We start from the raw sequence: 22252 nt of genomic DNA, 5'->3' as shown, positions 1-22252 counted from the left end.
AACACAAAATACGAGGCTAATCTTCTTGAATGGCAGTCAGTCTCAAGTAGAGTAACGTGGACAAATATGAGAATGGGGAACTGGACAATGAGACTTATTTGTGCCTATGGTCCCACAGAAGGTTCTACTAAGGAGGTAGAAGTGGAGGAATTTTTTGAGGCTTTAGAAAAAGAAACTGACACAATGAAAAAGGAAAAGTTGGTCCTTGTTGGGGATCTAAATAGCAGAGTAGGAAATGATTGTGAGACATACAAAAATATTTTGGGAAAATTTGGAGAAAAGAGCAAAGTTAATAATAATGGCAAATACCTGTTGGATTTCTGCTCAGGACATGGACTGGTTATTACTAACGCCATGTTCCAACATAAAAATGTGCACAAATTCACATGGAGAGAAGAGGCAAGGAATAAGAAAAGTCTCATTGACTATGTTATTGTTGATAGTGATGTTTTCTCCCTGGTGCAGGACACCAGAGTGTACAGAGGATTTGAAATTGGAAGTGATCACTATTTAGTCTTGAGCAGGATAAAATTGAATTTCATATTGAAAAGAATAACATGTAAGGAAGTTTTGAAGCGAATAAAAGTTGATCAGCTCTCAGATGTGAACTGTAGACTAAAATACACAAAGATTATTGAAGGAAAAATGAAAGAGTTTGAGGACAGGAATCAAACTTTGGAGATTCAATGGCAAACTCTGAAGAAAACATTGATTGATTCTGCCAGAGAAGCATGTGGTGAAGTGGTCTGCAAGGATAAAAAAAAAATCGGAACTCCCTGGTGGACACAGGAAGTTAAAGAGGCAGTGAAGGAAAAGAAGAAAGCATATCAAAAGTTCCTGGCAAATAAGCCAGCTTTTACTCTTACAGAATACAGAGACAAATGTAAGAAAGCTAAACAGTGTGTAAAACTAGCTAAACAAAAGTCATGGGAGGACTTAGGCAAGAATATAGAAAATAAATATCAAGAAGGTGGCAAAATATTCTGGAGGTTGTTGAAGAAGCTTAGGAATGGAGGAAAGAGTGCTGTAAAAGGAGTTAGAGATGATAAAGGTGACATGAAAACAGGAGAAAAAGATATCCTTGAAGTATGGAGTAATTACTTTGAAAAACTGCTAAATGAAACAAGCAGTGATGACAGCACAGTGATAAAAAACACTGACCAGGCATGCAGTCAGGAATACATATCCATACTTGAAGTAGAAAAAGCCATCAAAGGCTTGAAATGTGGAAAGGCAGCAGGAGTAGATGATATTCGACCAGAAATGCTGAAGTATGGTAGTATAAGAGTCTTACAGTGGCTGCACTGCATAGTTCAGAAAACCTGGACAGAGGGACGAATTCCTGATGATTGGAGTAGAGCTCTCATAGTACCCATATATAAAAAGGGAAATAAAACTGAATGTGAGAATTACAGAGGTATTTCCCTACTGAGTGTTCCTGACAAGATCTATGCAAGTATACTTGAGAAACGGTTGAGAAGAATTGTGGAAGAAAAGCTTGGTGAAGAACAAGCTGGATACAGGCCAAATAAAAGCTGTCAGGATCAGATCTTCACTTTACAACAAATAGTCGAGAAAGCATGGGAATATAACAGAGATCTGTATTTAAGTTTTGTCGATTTGGAAAAGGCATATGACAAGGTGCCAAGAGAGAAGCTATTCAATATGCTACAGTTATATGGTGTCAATGGGGCATTATATCAAGCACTTAGTCTTTATTTGAGTTGTAAGTCAGCAGTTAGAATTGAAAGAAGTATGGGAAGATAGTTTAATGTTAAATCTGGTGTGAGACAAGGATATACATTATCCTCTCAGTTATTCATTATCTATATGCGCATCACATTATGAAAGAAAGTGGTATTAAACATGATATCAAAATTGGAGATGTTAATGTCAGCTCTTTGCTTTATGCAGATGATGTTATACTTCTAAATAAATCCGCTGCAAGTCTGCAAGATTCTCTGACTAAATTGAATTGCTGTTGTAATAGATATGGTATGAAGGTCAGCAATAAAAAGACAAAGACAATGAAAATAGGCAGAATCAATTGAAAATGTCAACTGTGTTGTGAATGGAGAACCTGTGGAACAAGTGAAACATTTCAGCTACTTAGGCATGATTTTTACTGAAGATTGTAAATTAAATATAGAAATAGACAACAGAATCAGCAAAGCTGGCATGGTAGGAAGTCAATTGAATAAATTCATATGGAATAAGAAAGAAATTAGTCAGAACACTAAATTAGCTGTATACAAGACAGTATTCAAACCAGTTTTAACTTATGGATCTGAGAGCTGGGTCAGAAGTAAAACACTTGACCAAACACTAGAGACCGCAGATATTAGAGTCCTGAGAAAGATTATAGGCGTGAACAGATGGCATCAATGGCAATATCATATTAAAAACGAGGATATTAGGAAAGAACTTGACATTGTCAACATCCAGGAATGTGTTAGCAGAGCTAATCTCAGGTGGTATGGTCTCTTAAAAAGAATGAACGAAGAAAGATTAGCAAAACAAGTGTTCTCTGCCAGGTTGGCAGGAAATTGACCCAGCGGAAGACCATGATATAGGTGGATTGATATGGTACAAAGTGCCTTAGACGATAGAAATATAAGATCTGATAATGTTGGAGTCTTGACAAGTAACAGACTGATTTGGAGGAAAATTGTAGATAGGAGGTTAGTAATGATTTAATTTTTTTTACGTAGTACTATCATATCCTGTACACCCCTGCCTTTCATCATCAATGATGAAAATACTTTCATCATTGATGATGAAAGTATTTTCATCATTGATGATGAAAATACTTTCATCATCAATGATGATGAAAGTATTTTCACATATCTTGGAAAATCAGTCACGTGAATTTGACTGAAATTTTTTAATGAGTTTCAAAAGAAAATTATGATATTTATTATTTTTATTGACACCTACCAAGAAGACTATACAAGGAGGGCGCTCCACTCTATAACCCACTGTCTTGACTGTTTACACACTATGCCACCATTTATACACATGTACCACATGTGCATAAATGGTGTGCCTATACCAAATAGCATGGTATGCCTATACCTAATGAATCTGTTTCTTCAGTATCTGCTCTATAAATCCAGTCAACTTCTTTAAAACTCTCTATAGTAACTTTCTATGTTTTTATCATATCATGTGTTTTTTTCTGCATACCAGTTAAACTTTTGTAACTGATATACCTCCAGTTCTCAGAAACACCCACAGACAGTGACCATTTTGGTCACTTCTAGATTTCTCTCCAGCACTTCCCCATCCCCAAGAAACCCAGCCAACCAAATCTGTGCATAGTGGTCTAGAGGGAGCTATTAGCAAGCTTTAAAAAGAGGAATAGTAAATTATCTCTTCTTATCAGTGTGTTCTTCAATATCCAAGTGATCATTTGAGCTATCATGCCCAATTTTACAATATACTCTGAACTTCAAAGCCTTATTCACCATAACCTCCAAAATGCCTAACTTTTTCAATTTCTTGCATTCCATTTAAGTAATAAATTGCTCACCCTTACACTTTGCCACATTAAACTTGCAACTGTAAATCATCCTATAGCATCATTACATCATCTTTATAAACTATAGTCTTCCCCAGTTTTGCATCATATGCAAATAACCAAACATTCCCTCTCAAATCATTGATGCACACTGGTGTCCAAATGCTAAGGATGAACTACATTTTTACCTGTAGATGAAAAAATTTTCATGACTACAGCCAAACATGGACATTATTACTAGCATACTAATAAATATATTATACAAAAAAATGTGTTATAAATTTTGTACAAATGAAATTGTAATACATTTTTGGCAAAAGTTACAAATTTCCTAAGGATGTAGTTAAGGGATTAATGTACAATGCTTACCGAAAACTATGCAAAGAGACATTTCAGTATGGAATATGTCCACCCTGAACTACGATGCAGCTCTCAACATCGTTCCATGCTTAACGCCAAATGATTCAGCAGTTCTTGAGGCAAACTTTCCCAGCCTTGTTTGTTTTTTGCAGGAGAATTTCAAGCAGCAATGCATCTCATTATTACGTCCCAATCATGTTCTGTGGGGTTGAGATCTGGGGAGTGTGCTGGGTGCTCAGTTCAATTGATATCCTCAGTCTCCAGAAGTATCTACTTCTCATGTATGATATGGTGTGGCATTGTCATCCATAAAAATGAATTCTTTGCCTACAGCACCATGGAACAATCGAACATGACATTGAAGAACTTCATTCATCAGTCATAGTCTTTTTTTTCCAGCACTTGTAGCTCAGTAGTACATTCATTAAGCATAATACCTTCCTACGCCATGACCCCAGCACTGCCATATCTATCCATTTCAAGAACATTCTCGCAATGATAAGCAGTACCACTTTCATGCCAGATCAAGTGTTGTCTATAATCAGAGGAAAGACTAAAATGACTCATCTGTCAAGAGTACATTAGCCCATTGGTGTCTTGTCCAATTTTTATGGATACAACACCATTGAAAACATGATCTGTGATGAGCTGTGAATAAAGGGATGCAGACTACAGGCCTTCGGGCATGTAGGCCTACTTGTCGCAGATGTCTTGCCATAGTTTGTTGAGATATCTGCATACCTGTGCTTGAATGGAGCCAAGCAAGCTGATCTGCTGTGGTGTGGTGTGTTGATTGCATTTTGCTGTTATAACCAAAAATCTGTCTTACTGCTCTGTGGCAGAGTGAGGGCAACATCCTAGCAAATTTCTGGAGCACATTCCATTGGTTTGAAATGCTAGAGTCTGGATACAACACTATGTAAGATTTCAATCTCTCTGCCAATAACAGTAATTCTGGGCCTTTAAGCTTTCCAATAATTCTTCCCCACATGAAATCATCTAGATTTCATGTAATGTCTTTGAGACATTACAAAACAACCAAATTTGTAATTGTACTCCTTCACGAAAAGAGCTTCCTTCAAACACAATTTACTTAGTGCAGCCTTTTATCCTGTTGAGTGCTACCACATAACCCCTTTGTGCGTGATTTGAAAATATGAATGTGTGCCTGCTTTTTACTTGAAATCCTGCATAAGTTGCCACAAGCCGATTCATCTGAAGTAGCAGTTGTAATTTGCAGAAATAGTGTTTGTCCTTAGGTTTTAGACATTAGTGTACAAATTAAATAGCAACATTTGAAGCGCATGCATGCACACACACACACCCACTGGTTATTTTCCTTCTCCTAGATTTTCTTCCGCCACATGCTAATCTTTGATATCTGTCCATCACCTGCCCTCTTATTCATGTTGCTAGCTTCTTAACCATTTGCATTTTCTCTAGTTTACATGATGAGTTTCCATGCGGTGTTGTCACTCGTTGTAAGGCTCGTGGGTACAGAACATGTTTGGAAAATGCACTATTTGTGCAGACCTAAGTATCACATAGTTCTTGACATTTGTATGGTCTTTTTCAGAAATTTGCATTTCACCAAATAACTTTAAATACTCCACGAGGATCGCTGAACAATATGAGTAAAAAGTAGGCTGATTGAGTGCTTTGTCAACTCCATCATATACCTTGTTCTGCAGCCTCCAGCTCAGAACTCGCATAAGAACTGGTGCTTTTAACTATTCAAACTTAGCAGTTCATATTGTCACTCTTGCAGCATTTGCACAGACCTCACCTTTGAAAGTACATATATGCATTATGTTAAACATGACAACAGAGCCTCTGCTACTAATGGCTCATGCAAAAAGTTAAGCAAGTTTGAACGCGGTTAGTATTGGAAGGAGATCAGTCGTTTGATGCTGTTGGCGCACATCCCTCGGTGAGTCTTTGAACTCCCTGGAGGTGTCATAATAATAAATCAGAATGAATAAAGCATGGTTAGGATTTAGGATCACAAGATGGTGGAAGTTATGTGTCATAGTCTTACTTGATGCCCTTATAATCGTTATTCAGGAGCTCACCTATTATTAATGGATAGCAGCGGAAACTGGATTTCCAAACATTAATTACGGATAAAAGAAACTGCATATTCCCTTCAGAAAAAATAAAAGGCAAAGAGGATTTTTTCTTTTATTTCATAAAAGCATAAAAAGGACAATTAAAATATAAAGTTAAAAATTAAAAGATGGAGGAGTTCATGGTATAAAGGCATACTATGAAATGAATACAACATGAACATCCAAAGTAAGGAATATTTTTATATAAAAATCTAACAGTTGTTGTCACTTGAAATTACTTAACACATAGTTATTTAATAGGTACTGTATTTGATTGCAGCATGGTCAATAAATAAAGAGGACAGTAGTAAAAGAGTTGACATATGGAATTACTTCTAATGGGACTATATTGATCAAGTACATATAATAAACAACTAGTTTCACCAACTAAGGCTGTTGGCATCTTCAGGGTACATAACTGATGTGAGGCACTAAAAAGTAAAAAACTGTTGCAAACTATAATCAACCGATTCCAATTATATTAGACAAAGAACAGAGTGCATACAATACATGCATAGAGCATGCATGATCTCACTTGTTGTTATTTAGGAACATTCTATAGTTGACACTGTAATTCAGTTCTGGTGAGTTATGAGATCTAATAAGGGTCTTCCAGATCACGGGCAAGATTAGTCCTTGGTTCCTTTTACTTTTTAGTGCCTTACATCAGTTATGTACCTTGAAGATGCCAACAGCCTTAGTTAGTGAAACTAGTTGGTATAACATAGTTGTTTATTATATGTACTTGATCAATATAGTCCCATTAGAAGTCATTCTAGAGCTTTTATGGTCAAGAAAATTAAATTTTTTTTAAACAAGAGTTGACATATTTCAAGATGTGAATGTACAGAGAGCATTGAATATCTCATGAGTCCAAAAGAAGAGAAATGAAGTTTTGGAGGTGATAGGTACTAAAAATGGAACTAATAAAGAACATACAGAAAAAAAATACCATATGTAGGTCATATTTTGATTTATGAAAGTTTTCACAAAAATTTATTACATGGAAGAATTGAGGGAAGAGAAAACATTTAAGGTCTGGCTTGGGCCTGAACTACATAGAGACTGAAAGAGTAGCCCAAGATACAAATATATATGGAGATCTATAATAACCAACCTCCTTGATGAAGACACTTGATAGGATAGTAATTTAATTTCACCTTCAGGTCATTGGTCATCTTAGAAATCTTTTATATCTAATAATGTTTTTAATCTTAATATTATTATTTTACTACCAGTAAGGCAGTGTTTATTGGCTTGGCATGCAATTTTTTTTTTAATCCCACCCACCAAAGGCTGTTAGCCTATAGGAATTTAGTGTTAGAGTTTACTATTGGTAAGCTAAAGGCTAGATAATCTGGAAATCCTGCTCAATTAGACCAAACATGGAACTTTTTCAAACCTTTTCAGGCTTCCAGTAAACAAGTTTTTGGAAATCTTGCACCAAGCATTGAATTTGATCTATTACCTAAAAACATTCATAGACATCTGTGGTGGGATGAACCCACCTTTTTAAAAGTGAATATATTAACAAAAGCCCCCCCCCCCCCCCCCATCCATAATGATCCCAGCGTTCACAGGAAATCTCAACTCAGCATACTTTTCCAATGCAGTAGTGCATTGGAATTGCTTGTGAACGATTATCTGTTCATCCAACATTAATGTTCATTTCATCTGACATTTCTCATCAAGAAATATAGCATATGTCATTACTTTAAATTTTTTCAGTATTCATGTGTTTACTATTTTGTTGATGCATGTAACAGTGAGAAAGATTAGCTGTTGTGGTTGTCCTTGAATGCACTGCACTACGGGGTGATAATTTTTTTCCCCTCTACCTGATGTTTTATTCCTTAATTCAGGTGTACTTTTTAGCATTGTAGCCATTGTACATGAAGGTCTGTCAGATGAAAGTAGGCATCCATGCTGCCTTCTTCTCTTGAAAGGATACCATATATAAATAGAGTACAGCCATGGACTCTTCCTCTGTAGCCAATTTCTTTATGGAATATTTTAAAAAGCATGTCCTTAATACTACCATTCTCAAACTGCTATCTGGCTAAGATATGTTGATAATATGTTCTCGTTTGACCCTCATGGCTGATACACTCCTTCCTCCTCTTCCTCAACACCCAGCATGCAAGAATCCAATTCACCATAGAAAAAGAACATAATAATAGCCTGACTTTTCTAAATGCTCCAATCACTCATCTTAATGGCACCCTTTCTTTTTCAGTTTACAGAAAACCCATCCCCACAGGTAAATACATACATAAACTCTCCCACTCCCTCTCAATAGTACAGTGTTATCAAAACGCATATCAACAGAGCCTCCAACCTCTGTTCCACCCAGGCCTCCCTTCCAACTGAATACTCCTTTATTTGCCAGACCGTCCTGTCCAGTTGTTACAATGCTAAAAAGATTAACTCATTGGTTTTTTCTCCCTTCTCTTCACATCCCTTTCTACAAACAGACTACAGTAATGCTACTGTCATTCACTAAATTTGGGACACCTCAGAAAAAATAGCCAGAACTCTAAAATCATATAATCTCTGCATCACTTTCAAACCTTATCTGAAGCTGGTTGCCCTTATTTGTCTCCCCCCCTTAAGGATCCACTACCCACCTCGGTTCCAGGTGTTGACAAGGTTCCTTGTTCTTGCAAATTGACTTATAATAGTCAAACTGAGATATCTACCAACATCCACCTTGAAGACCACAAAAAAGACATCTGTTGCCATAACTATGGTCAGTCTGGTTCAGCTGACCATGCTTTATAGATATTTTGTCCAGAATCAATTGTGAAAAAAGAACTACTATGCTTTCCCACAACAAATGTAAACTTGAAGGACTTTACATAGAATCAGCTTGAATTTATTAAAATCAGTCTAATCAAAATAACATATGTAGGTCATATGCTACTATCATTCACTTAATAAAAATGGTTGTGTTAAACTTCCCAAGATTTGGGAAACTAGGCCTCCCACCCAACACCTTAGGCTAGCCAATAGCACCAAACCAAAGGAGGGCATTCCTCTTAGGCCTTTAGTGTAATTTTTTTCCACTTCTTGTTTTGATTGTTTTTGTAAGATTGTATCCCTGATGTTGTCTCTGCGACAAACAAAATATGGATCCAATAAACTTGTAAAAATACTCAATAGGCATGCAATCAGGAATACATATTCATAGTTGAGGTAGAAAAATCCATCCAAGGCGTGAAATTTGGAAAGGCGGCTTGGAATAGATGATATTTGACCAGAAATGCTCAAATATGGCAGTATAAAAGTTTTACAGTGGCTGCACTGCAATAGTTCAGAAGGCCTGGACAAAGGGACAAATTCCAGATGATTAGAGTAGAGCTATCATGGTATCCATATATAAAAAGGGAAATAAAACTGAATACGAGAATTACAGAGGTATTTTTCTACTGAGTGTTCCTGGTAAGATTTCTGCAAGTATACTTGAGAAACGGTTGAGAAGGAAGCTTGGTGTAGAACAAGCTGGATTCATGCCAAATAGAGGCTGTCAGGATCAGATTTTTAAAATTGGAGATGTTAATCCCATCATCATCACGAACCATGGGCTCACTGCCCGTTGGTGTCTGATGCCTCCTTCACTGTGTTCTTCCACCTTTCTTTGTCCAGTGCACAATGTTGCCATTTCTGTACATCCATTCCACACCAGTCCTTTATGTCATTTATCCATTCTCTGTCTACCTCTTCTGTTTACACCATCCATAATACCAAACATTAATGTCTTTATCTTCTGGTCCTCACTCATTCTGCAGATGTGTCCAAATAATTGCAGCTTCTGTTTTATAATCTTCTGTATTAGATTCTCCTTTGGTTGTATCTTCTGTTAGAGCTCTCATTTGTGATTTTTTGTATCCATCCTATTCTTAGAATTTTCCTTTCCCATATAGTACACTGCTAAAGATACATGTTTCTAGTACTCTGTAGGCTGATCACTTTACTTTTCCTTATGTTAACCATGGCTTTCGGATTTGTTCTTTCCTTTTCAATCCTGATCTTTATTTCTTTTTTATAGTCCAAATCATATAGCATTTTACTTCCCAAATATGTGAATTGTTCTACATTTTCTATATCAATTCCATCCACTTGTATCTTTTGTTTCTCAGCTCTTTATTTTATGTGGATGATGTTATACTTTTAAATAAATCTGATACAAGTCTGCAGGATTCCCTGACTAAATTGAATAACTGTTGTAATAGATTTGGTATGAAGGTCACCAATAACAAGACAGAGATAATGAAAATAGGCAGAAACATTGAAAATATCAACTGCATTGTGAAAGGAGAACCTATAGAACATTTAAGCTACCTAGACACAATTTTTAGTGAAGATGGTAAATTAAATATGGAAATAGACAATAGAATCAACAAAGCTGGTATGGTAGGAAATCAACTGAAAAATTTATATGGAATATGAGAGAAATTAGTCAAAACACTAAATTAGCTGTATACAAGATACTGTTCAAACCAATTTTAACTTTTGGATCTGAGATCTGAGTTAGAAATAAAACACTTGACCAAAGACTAGAGACCATGCATATGAGAATCCTGAGAAAGATTAAGGATGTGAACAGATGGCATTGGGAATATCATATTAAAGACAAGGATATTAGGAAAGAACTTGGCATTGTTAGCATCCAGGAATGTGTTAGCAGAGCTAATCTCAGGTGGTATGGTCACTTAAACAGATTGGGAGATTAAAGGTTAGCAAAACAAGTGTTCTCTGTCAGGTTGGCAGGAAAAAAGACCCAGAGGAACACCAAGATGTAGGTGGATTGATACAGTAAAAAGTGACTTAGAAGACAGAAATATAAGATCTGGTAATGTTGGAGTCTTGATAGGTAACAGATTGATTTGGAGGAAAATTGTAAATAGGAAGTAAGTAGTGATATAAGTTTTCATATAGTACTATCATATCCTGTACACCCGTTGAGGGTGCATGTGAGGAATTTGATGATGATGGGCCTAATAATAAGTTTAAACAAGCACATTAGCTTTAATATTGGGCTGAAAATAATGAACATTTTGATTAAATTTAAATCTCTCTTACTTGTAAGATTCTAATTTGGATGTGAAAAGTGAAATTATGAAAACTTTCTTTGAATATGATGCAGGTTTATATATATATATATATATATATATATATATATATATATATATATAAATATATATATAAACACACTTTCTTGAAGACTCAGTAATATAATAGCATAGATAATGATTAGGGAGTGATGGGGAAATGACAATCACAATCCTCTTCTACTGATAAACCATACAGATTCATGCACACACTTTCACAAGTGAAAAACTTGTGTGTGTGTGTGTGTGTGTGGAAATTTTTTTACCTTGGATGTATTATACGTTAAAGATACCAAGAAATTTTATACTCAGTTTTAACCATTTTCCCAAGTAAGCAAAACAAAGTTTTGTGCGTGAAATATATTCACTTCTGAGTTACTTGTACATAAAGACTGATAACTTCATATTACTTGCCTTAGTATGTATCTCATAATGCAAAGCACACCCCCTTTCAGGCATGTATATGACTTCTGCATTACTTCAACTTGGTATTATCTCTCCCGGGGCTAGCTCCCACTGAAGAGACCTCAATAAAGGTCGAAACTGGTCTGGGCAGTGGCCGTTCCCATTATGCATTGCATTATACACACTGAAAGAGGTGTGCTTTGCATTATGGGATACATACTAAGGCAAGTGATATGAAGTCATCAGCCTCTATATACAAGTAGCTCAGACATGAATATGTTTCACGCTCAAAACTTTGTTTTGCTTACTTGGGAAAAGGATTAAAAGTATAAAATTTCTTGACATCTTTAACACACACACACACACACACACACACACACATATACAGTAAAACTCCGTTTTTATGTTCCCGCAATTTACGTTTTCCTGCCATTTACGTCATTTTCTGTTGGTCATGTCTTAAGGCCTATTCTTGCGATGTATTGTTTTCCTGCCATTAACAACTTGATGTGGACGTTATTTCCCGTGATTTGCGTTTTATTTTCTCGGTGGCAATACCGATTTTCTAATCTGCGCATTTCTGTTCTCAGGTGGCATTGCTTTCGGCTGTAGTTTTCCTGCCATTAACAACTTGACATGGACATTATTCCCTGTGATTTGCGTTTTTTTTCTCGGTGGCAGTACCGATTTTCGAATCGATTTCAGCAGAAATCTGCGCATTTCTGTTCTCAGGTGACATTGCTTTCGGCTGTATTTTCGTTTCCGCCATCACTGTGACTTGCGCGCGTGCCACAGTACTGTAGTGATGAGCGATACCGTGATTTTTCAATCACAGTACGAATTGATATTGCAATATTTCTGCAACGTGATTTAGCGTGTGAAAGTTGCTTTCAAGTTGCGGTGGTGTATTATCCGTTATGGAGAAAAAAGACAGAAAATGTATTTTGGTAGAAGAAAAGATGGCAATTCTGCGACGTGTAAATTGGCATGCCGGAACACGTGTGTATTTAGCATAAGATCTTGGACTCTCCGTGTCCACTTTGAACACGATAGTAAAAAAACAGGTCAAGCATTGAACTCAATGCAAAGCAATCTGACACTAAGTCAAAAAAAAAAAAAAAACGAAAAGCAAAAACAATCAACAATTAAGATTTTTTTAAATAAATTCATTTATTTTCAGTTATTAAATTTTGTAATCTAGTATGTAGACTCGCATACTAGCAGTAAGTCATCTTTTAGCCTTTTTTTAATGTTTATTTACATTTCCTGCTATTTGCACTTTTTTCCATCAGTCCCCTGAAAAGTGTTAAAAAGGGGTTTTACTGTGTATATATATATATATATATATATATATATATATATATATAGGCTAAATGACCACTGATGTAGACTTTTGGCTGTTATGTGATCATTTGAAAAGAATAAAAAATGCAAGCTCAAGCAGTTTTCAAATATTTTCAAATCATACAGGAAGCAATTTTTTTCCTGGTTTTTTGTAAATATTAATGTAACTGAATAAAAGTTATTTCTTTTGCTATTATGAAAACTAATATTAAAATTATAATATGTAAATTTTTCTTTAACATTTATATATAACACACATAAATATGTGTTATATATAAAACATTCTCTCTTTTAGTTACCTTGTGTCAGCATCACAGGATGGAAAATTAATTGTATGGGATGCCTATACTACAAACAAGGTATTTATTTTTTTTATCAGAATACCATAAAATTTATTATTTTATTTATTATTATTTATGTTATTTTAATATTATATTTTTAACCATCAAATATACTTTATTATTGTTACTTATTACTCTAATATGGAATCACACTGAATTTCGATTAATTCCAACTGTAAATTGTCATCAACAGTTTCAACACCAATCGATAGAGGAGAAGTAAATAAATGAAACTGATTTTCATATTTCTTAAAATCTAAAAATCTTCTTTCAAATTCATTTTCTAATAACTTAATTTGATTGGCATATTCTGAAAATTTCAATTTCGGTGAATTTTGCAATAATGATTTGACAACATTCAAAATGGGACAAATTTTCTTTTTGATTTGTTTTTGCCAAAGTAATAATTTCTGTTTGCAAAAGTTAATATTGTCAAATAACATGGTAACTACTTGATTTTTGCCTTGTAGCTTAAGATTAAGTTGACTAAGATGACTTGTAATGTCAACTGAAAAAGCCAGTTCCTTTATACATTGATCATTTTTTAATATTTCACATTCATAATTTTTCGATTCTAAAGCAATTTGAAGAATCGCTTTAAAACTTTATGACTGGAAAGCTATCTTATTTCTGTATAATAAAGTAGATTGCTATATTTACTTTCTATATCTTCTAGAAAGTTACTGAATTGGCGATGATCACGTGCACCAATATAATTTACAATTTTGCTGACATTTTTAGGACATGTCCAATATTTAAAACTTTGGAGCAGAGTGTTTGCTGATGAATAATGCAATGAAAATGTTGAAAATTATTATTACCTTGTTCTTTGCATTTTTCTTTTAAATTTGTAATAACTTCTTTTAACAACACCAGTCATGGCAGGAGCACCATCAGTTGCAAGACAAACTAGCTTTTTCAATGGTAAATTGTATTCATTCAAAACTTCCATAAGGGTGTCAAAAATAACAACTCCAGTGGTTGTATCGTGCGTAGGAATAATTTCTAGAAGTTCTTCACTTACTTTTAAGTTCATATCACATCCACGAATAAATATTGCTCAGCCAGCTGAGCGATATCCTGTACATCTGTACTTTCGTCAATTGCAAGGGAATAGGTCTCAAATATTGAAAATATTGATTTTTGTTGATTCCCTAAGTTCCCGGCTATATCATCAATTCTGCTAGCAATGGTATTTCGAGGTAAGCTTATATTTTTAAATTTCTTTAATTGATCAGGACACAGCACTTCAACTGCTTTAATAATACATTCATGAATAAATTCCCCTTCAGTGAATGGCTTCGACTTGCTTGCAATTAAATATGATAACAAATAACTGGTTTTTACCATAGCTCTATTATCTTCAATAGTTTTGGTAAATACACTTCGTTGAATTTGAAGTGTCAACTTTAATTATGACAATTTACCTTCACGAAGTTTTGCAACATATTTGTCATAGTTTTCTTTATGATTTGTATCTTAATGCTTTTAATATTATATTCTTTGGAAACTGTAATATTGAGTTTCTACATATCAGGCATAAATAAGTGTTTCCCTTGAATACAAAAATATTGTAACTTTCATTTTTCTTGAAAACTACGATGTTCTTCAATTAATCGTTTTTTACTCATACTGGTTGAAGGTTTCAACATTATTTTTATAAATTCTGAATTAATTATAAAGAAAACACTACACTTTCTTACGACTTGAAAATTGCTAACAGCTAGCCTCCGATTGCTGTAAGCAGCAGATGTAGCCACGTACGTAGACTTGCTCATTAAACTCCAGTAAAATTCAATATTTATGCAGTAGTGTAACAAGATTTTTTGAAATGACAAATAGAACATTATATCCTTTAGAAATTGCAGAATAGTTTGGCAAATAAAATAATCTTAAGTGGAAATATTACTGCTAACAGATCTCTGTTATATTCCCATGATTTCTCAACTATCTGTCGTAAAGTGAAAATCTGATCCTGACAGCCTCTATTTGGCCTGAATCCAGCTTGTTCATCAACAAGCTTCCACGATCCTTCTCAACTGTTTCTCAAGTATACTTGCATATATCTTACCAGGAAAACAGTCAGTAATGAAATGCATCTGTAATTCTCACATTCAGTTTTCTTTCCCTTTTTATATATGGGTACTATGAAAACTCCAATCATCAGAAATTTGTCCCTCTATCCAGGCCTTTTGAACTATGCTGTGCAGCCATTGTACGACTTTTATACTTCCATACTTGAGCATTTCTAGTCGAATATCATCTACTCCTGCTTCTTTCCACATTTCAGGCTTTTGGTGGCTTTTTCTACTTCAAGTATGGATATGTATTCCTGACTGCATACCTGGTCAGTGTTTATTACCACTGTGCTGTCATCACTGCTTGTTTCATTTAACAGTTATTCAAAGTAATCACTCCATACTTCAAGGATATCTTTTTCTTCTGTTTTCATGTCACCTTTATCATCGCTAATTCCTTTTACAGCACCTCTTTCCTCCATTTCTGAGCTTCTTCAACAACCTCCAGAATATCTTGATATTCTGGAGGTTGTTGATATTTATTTTCTGTGTTCTTACAAGTTCTCCCATGACTTTTGTTTAGCTTTCTTACATTTGTCTCTGTATTCTCTAAGAGCACAATGATATGCTTTCTTCTTTTCCTTCACTCCCTCTTTAACTTCCTGTGTCCACCATGGAGTTCTGATTTTTCTATTCTTGCACACAATCTCACCACATGCCTCTCTGGCTGAATCAATCAGTGTTTTCTTCAGGGCTTGTCACTGAATCTCCAAAGTTTGGTTCCTGCTCTCAAACTCTTTCATTTTTTCTTCAGTAGTATTTGTGTATTTTAGTCTATAGTTCACATCTGAGAGCTGCTGAACTTTAATTCTCTTTAAAACTTTCTTACATGTTCTTCTTTTCGATATGAAATTCAGCTTTATCCTGCTCAAGACTAGATGGTGATCACTTCCAGTTACAAATCCTCTGTACATGCGAGTGTTCTGCCCAGGGAGAAAACATCACTATCGACAATAACATAGTCAATGAGACTTTTTTTTATTCCTTGCCTCTTCTTTCCGTGTGAATTTGTGCACATTTTTATGTTGGAACATTGTGTTAGTAATAACCATTTCCATGTCCTGAGCAGAAATCCAATAGGTATTTGCCATTATTATTAGCTTTGCTCTTTTCTCCAAATTTTCCCAAAATATTTTTGTATGTCTGACAATCATTTCCTACTCTGCTATTCAGATCCCCAACAAAGACCAACTTTTCCTTTTTCATTGTGTCAGTTGATTTCTCTAAAACCTCAAAAAATTCCTCTACTTCTACCTTAGAAGAACATGCTGTGGGACCATAGGCACAAATAAGTCTCATTGTGCAGTTCCCCATTCTCATATTTGCTCACATTACTCTACTTGAGACTGACTGCCATTCAAGAAGATTAGCCTCGTATTTTGTGTTGAATACTATGACTACTCCTTCTTTTCCTTGATTGTCATTGCCTGAATATAACATTTTGTATTTATTGCTCAGAAAGATCTCACCGGTTTTTGTTTTGTCTTTTTTGTTTCAGTCACCCCTATTATGTCGATCTGGTACTTATCCAATTCCTCAGCTAGCTCCATTTCTTTGCCATTCAGGCTTCTTATGTTGATAGTACTGATATCACTTTGGTATCCAGGTAGATACCTAACAGGGTGCACCACAAGAAGGTGAGGATTGGACATTAGGTCAGAAGCCCTGGTCGGTTCTCTGCATTCCTTTAAAGGCTATGTGGAGATCTTCTCTCAGTTATATAGCTTTGACCCTTAAGCACTAATTTTATTAATCAAAAAAAGATGAATGAACAACAGCTAATAAACAGTTAACAAAAATTGTTAATATGAAGCAAAGTAGAATTTTGCTTTGCTCATGAAAGCTGTTCTATGGTCTATGTAGGAATTACTTTTCAGTATATAATTGAAATAGTATTTCAGCTTTCAGTATAGTGAACTCATAGCAATCAGAAGTTTTGATTTTGAATATATGTGCTAATTGAAATTGTCAGCTTTTCATTTGGTGGCTCTTTATCTCTGCCCCCCCCACACACACACACAGATTGTGTGATTCTGTTATATAAAGTTAGACAAGCAGAGTAAAAATAATGAGAAGGCTGACTTTGCAAAAAAGTTATGTTATGCTCATCCCAAGAAGGTGGGGGAAACAAAAACACACTTTCCCAGATCAGAGCTGCCACTGTGAAGTTGTGCTATGACTGCGGTTAATGAAATTTCATAGTGACACCTTTGCATAGTCAAATTACCAAGGATATAATGACAGTTTTACTTGCAGTAAAAAGGCTTGATTACTGCTTTTTCTACTTATTTAAACAGAACTCTTCTGTACAGACACATTTCTTGTACTAGGCCAATTTCAGATGACTTATCAATAAAGTGCAGTATTAAGGGGGGGGAATGTTAAAGGGAGGCAATATCTTATCTTAGGTCGAGATTGACCATATCTTAGGTCAAGTCTCCTTTTGACATTGTTTCTTGGGCTATGCTAGTCATCATCATCATCATCAAATTCCTGCCATGTACCCTCAAGGGGTGTACAGGATATGATAGTACCACATGAAAAATTTACATCATTACTAACTTCTTATCTACAATTTTCCTCCAAATCAGTCTGTTACTTGTTAAGACTCCAACTTATCAGATCTTATATTTCTATCGTCTAAAGCCCTTTGTACCGTATCAATCCACCTATATCTTGGTCTTCCTCTCGGTCGTTTTCCTGCCAACCTGGCCGAGAACATTTGTTTTGCTAATCTTCCCTCGCCCATTCTGTTTTAGTCACCATACCACCTGAGATTAGCTCTGCTAACACATTCCTGGATGCTGACAATGTCAAGTTCTTTCCTAATATCCTCATTTTTAATATGATATTGCCATTGATGCCATCGGTTCACACCTCCAGTCTTTCACCAGACTCTCATATCTGTGGTCTCTAGTCTTTGGTCAAGTGTTTTACTTCTGACCCAGCTCTCAGATCTATAAGTTAAAACTGGTTTGAACACGTCTTGTATAGCTAATTTAGTGTTCCGACTAATTTCTCTCTTATTCCATATGAATTTATTCAGTTGACTTCCTACCATACCAGCTTTATTGATTCTGTTGTCTATTTCCATATTTAATTTACCATCTTCAATAAAAATCGTGCCTAAGTAGCTGAAATGTTTTTCTTGTTCCACAGGTTCTCTGTTCACAACGCAGTTGACATTTTCAACAATTCTGCCTATTTTCATTGTCTTTGTCTTTTTATTGCTGATCTTCATACCATATCTATTACAACAGTTATTCAATTTAGTCAGGGAATCTTGCAGACTTGTAGTCAAGTGATCTTGCAGACTTGATCTTCATACCATATCTATTACAACAGTTATTCAATTTAGTCAGGGAATCTTGCAGACTTGTAGTGGATTTATTCAGAAGTATAACATCGTCCGCATAAAGCAAAGAACTGACATTAACATCTCCAATTCTGATGTCATGCTTAATACCACTTTCCTTCATAATGTGATCCATATAGATAATGAATAACTGAGGGGATAATGTACATCCTTTTCTCACACCAGATTTAACATTAAACCATCTTCCTGTATTTCCTTCAATTCTAACTGCTGACTTACAACTCAAATAAAGACTAAGTATTGCTTGATATATTGCCCCATTAACACCATATAACTGTAGCGTTTTGAATAGCTTCTCTCTTGGCAGATCGACAAAGCTTAAATACAGATCTTTGTTATATTCCCATGATTTCTCAACTATTAGTTGTAAAGTGAATATCTGATCCTGACAGCCTCTATTTGGCCTGAATCCAGCTTGTTTCTCACCAAGCTTCTCTTCCACAATCCTTCTCAACCGTTTCTCAAGTATACTGGCAGAAATCTTATCAGCAACACTCAGTAGTGCAAAAATTTGTCTGGGATAAATCTGGAAGATGAAAGGTAGATACGGAACACACCAGTTGTCTACCTTGGAACATAATGGATGGATGTATTATTGCTCCCAAAGCTATTGCAGGCACTTTAGGCGAAAACTTTTCCAGAATCTCAGCAACAGCCTCATATCCTCCTGAATATGGAAAAAGCAGCAAGAGAAACGGCAATTAAGCTTCTGTAAGGGCATAGAGCCATACAATCAGTCATTTGTTAAAGAGCCCTTTTGTTATTTCACCCTAGCATGTTCAGCACTTAATGACATTAATTATGAAATGATAAAATACCTCCCATCTTCTGTGGATCTTCTTCTCTTACTACAATAGAATATTTACAGAGGAAGAGTTTCCAGACTCTTGGCATAAGTTGATTTGCCATAAGTTGATTTGCCATTGCTATCCCAAAGCCAGGCAAGGATCCAACCTAGGCCAACAATTATTGTCCCATTTCTCTGACTAACTTTCTTTGTAAGGTCTTGGAAAAAATCATAAGTGCAAGTCTTCTCTGGTACTTAGAAAGCAACAAACTTCTATCTAACACACAATGTAGCTTTCGTAAACACCAGTCAACCTTGAACCGTTTGGTCCATTTAGAAACATATATAAGAGACACTTTCCTGAAATGAGAACGTGATTTCAGTGTTCTTTAACATGGAAAAAGCTAATGACACAGCCTGAAGATATGGCATATTAAAGGATCTTTTTAATCTTGGTCTGAGGGGAGAGTATCTTCCTGTTTTTATTAAGAATTTTCTCTACAGTCAGCTGTGCTCCAAGTCAAGAAGAGGGGAAGGTCCTCAAGCCTCTGTCTTAAGTGTTGACCCTCTTTGCTATTAAAGTGAACTCAATTACTGAACAGCTTCCTCCCATAGTAGGCAATCATCTTTATGTTGATGATAATACATGTGTCATTGAAAGACAACTTCAACAAGCAATTGATCATATCTCTTCATGAACTCTTTGTCATGGGTTCAGTTTATCTGCTGAAAAACCATCTATGTATACTTCTGTTGGAAATGCACTCTCCACCTCGATTTTTAAATCGGGGACAAGCTAGTATCTCTGTAGTTTCAGAGGCCAAGTTTCTGGGACTCATCTTTGATAAAAAAAAAAAATAAATAAATAAATAAAAAAACTCACTTTCTTTGCACACATTCATCAGCTTCAAGATAAGTGCAAAAAAGTATTGAACATTCTCAGCACTCTATCCTCTATATCCTCTACTAAACGGGGTGTTGATTGATGTTCCTTGCTCTGCATTTATCATGCACATGTACATTCAAAGTTTGATTATGGGCCCAAGGTTTACTGTTCTGCAAGGAAGAACATGCTCCAGTGGTTGGACCCAGTCCTTTCATCAAGAAATCTGATTTGCTACCAGTGCTTTTCGCACCTCACCCATTCAAAGCTTTTATGTTGAATTAAACGACCTCCCCCCCCATCATTTAGATGAAAATATATGCCTCTTAATTATGCCCTAAAAAAGTCCCTTCCAGATCAATCTACATGGACTAATCTCTTTTTTTTTTATGTTGGGAGGTCCTGTATACACATGCCAGACTGCTATCCGTACTTTTGGTATGCACAATAAAGAGGCTATGGACACTATTGGCATGAGTGCTGACAACATTTCCCACATCAAACAAAACATTTCTCCATGGCAAACTTGCACCCCATCCTGCAACCTTTCACTTTGTCAACTAAAGAAGTCTCATACATCCTCATCTGTATACCTTCAATTGTTCAACGCACACAGAGCAGCTCACTCCGATTTCTTGCCAATCTTTACTGATGATTCAAGATAAGAGATCTCTGGTGGCTGTGCTACTGTGTTCCCTAACATTACAATCTCTAACCAAATCCCACCTGATTGCAGTAACTGTACAGCAGAATTGCATGCCATTGAGCTTGCACTTGTGCATATCAAAGAAAACTCCTACCAGAAATGTATAATTTATACAGGCTATCTCTTCTCTGATGCATATACCACATCCAGTGCTTGATGAAGTGCTTCAGCTCTTGCACAAAATAAAGACCCTTAATTTCAATTTTCGGTTGTGTTGAATTCCCAGCCACATTGGAATTAAGAGAAATGACATTGCAGCTGCTAGATCAGCTTATACTTTCTCGACCTACTGTTTGGCAGCCCCTTATACTGACTACACACAGGTTATAAAATCAAAGTCAATTGCACAATGGCAATACTCATGGCAGGAGGCATTGATGAACAAATTACATGAGATCAAGCCTGACGTTAAGCACCGGCAGTCTAGTCTTTGTAGGAACAGAGGAGAGGAAGTTGTTCTTTCTAGGCTCTGCATAGTTCACAGTCATTTCAGACATTCTTATTTACTGGGAGCTGATGAGAGGAAGACGACCTATGCGTGTGGGAAAAAATGCAATACTTGTCTTGCCATTAATCATATTCGGTGGGGTGCGAGCACTTCACATGAGAGAAATTACATTTCTACTTATCTGGCACCCTACTCATGATTTTTAAAACACACATTAATTTATTCAAAGACATTTGATTATGGATGTGTTGATTTGTTGGTTATGGATTAAACTAGGGCTGTCCAAAAAATGGGCCGCATTTGGCCTGCGGTGAGATTTTCTGGAGCTCGCCTGTGGGTTTTGATTTTCGCTAGCGAAAAAATAAAATAACAATTCGAATCGAATGCATATTAGATATTTTAATCATCATTATCAAATTCCTGACATTTACCCTCAAGGGGTGTACAGGATATGATAGTACATAGTACTACATGAAAAATTTACATCATTACTAACTTCCTACCTACAATTTTCTGCCAAATACAATCTGCTACCTGTCAAAGCTACAATATTGTCAGATCTTATATTTATATATCTATCTTCTAAGGCATTTTTTACTGTATCAATCCACCTATATCTCGGTCTTCCTCTGGGTCTTTTTCCTGCCAATCTGGCAGAGAACACTTGTTTGGCTAATCTTTCCTCGCCCATTCTGTGTAAGTGACCATACCACCTGAGATTAGCTCTTCTTACGCATTCCTGGATGCTGACAATGTCAAATTCTTTCCTAATATCCTAGTTTTTA

At 35.7% G+C, this 22252-nt stretch overlaps 1 protein-coding gene across 1 annotated transcript in view; it reads left to right on the top strand.

Annotated features, from left to right (window-relative positions):
* The window catches only part of LOC150107781 (guanine nucleotide-binding protein G(I)/G(S)/G(T) subunit beta-1), a 139462-nt gene that overhangs the window by 52212 nt on the left and 64998 nt on the right, over positions 1-22252 (top strand). Inside the window, exon 4 of the mRNA XM_090392045.1 lies at positions 13144-13207. Coding sequence (XP_090248171.1) covers positions 13144-13207 — 64 coding nt within the window. The remainder of the gene's footprint in view (positions 1-13143; positions 13208-22252) is intronic.

This window comes from Typopeltis vanoorti, chromosome 4, assembly GCF_054136105.1.
Source record: "Typopeltis vanoorti isolate ZY-2024b chromosome 4, IOZ_Tvanoo_1.0, whole genome shotgun sequence".
In the NCBI taxonomy this organism is placed as follows: Eukaryota; Metazoa; Arthropoda; class Arachnida; order Uropygi; family Thelyphonidae; genus Typopeltis; species Typopeltis vanoorti.
The sequence above is the reverse complement of the archived record's forward strand: the minus strand, read 5'-3'. Positions and strand labels throughout refer to the sequence as shown.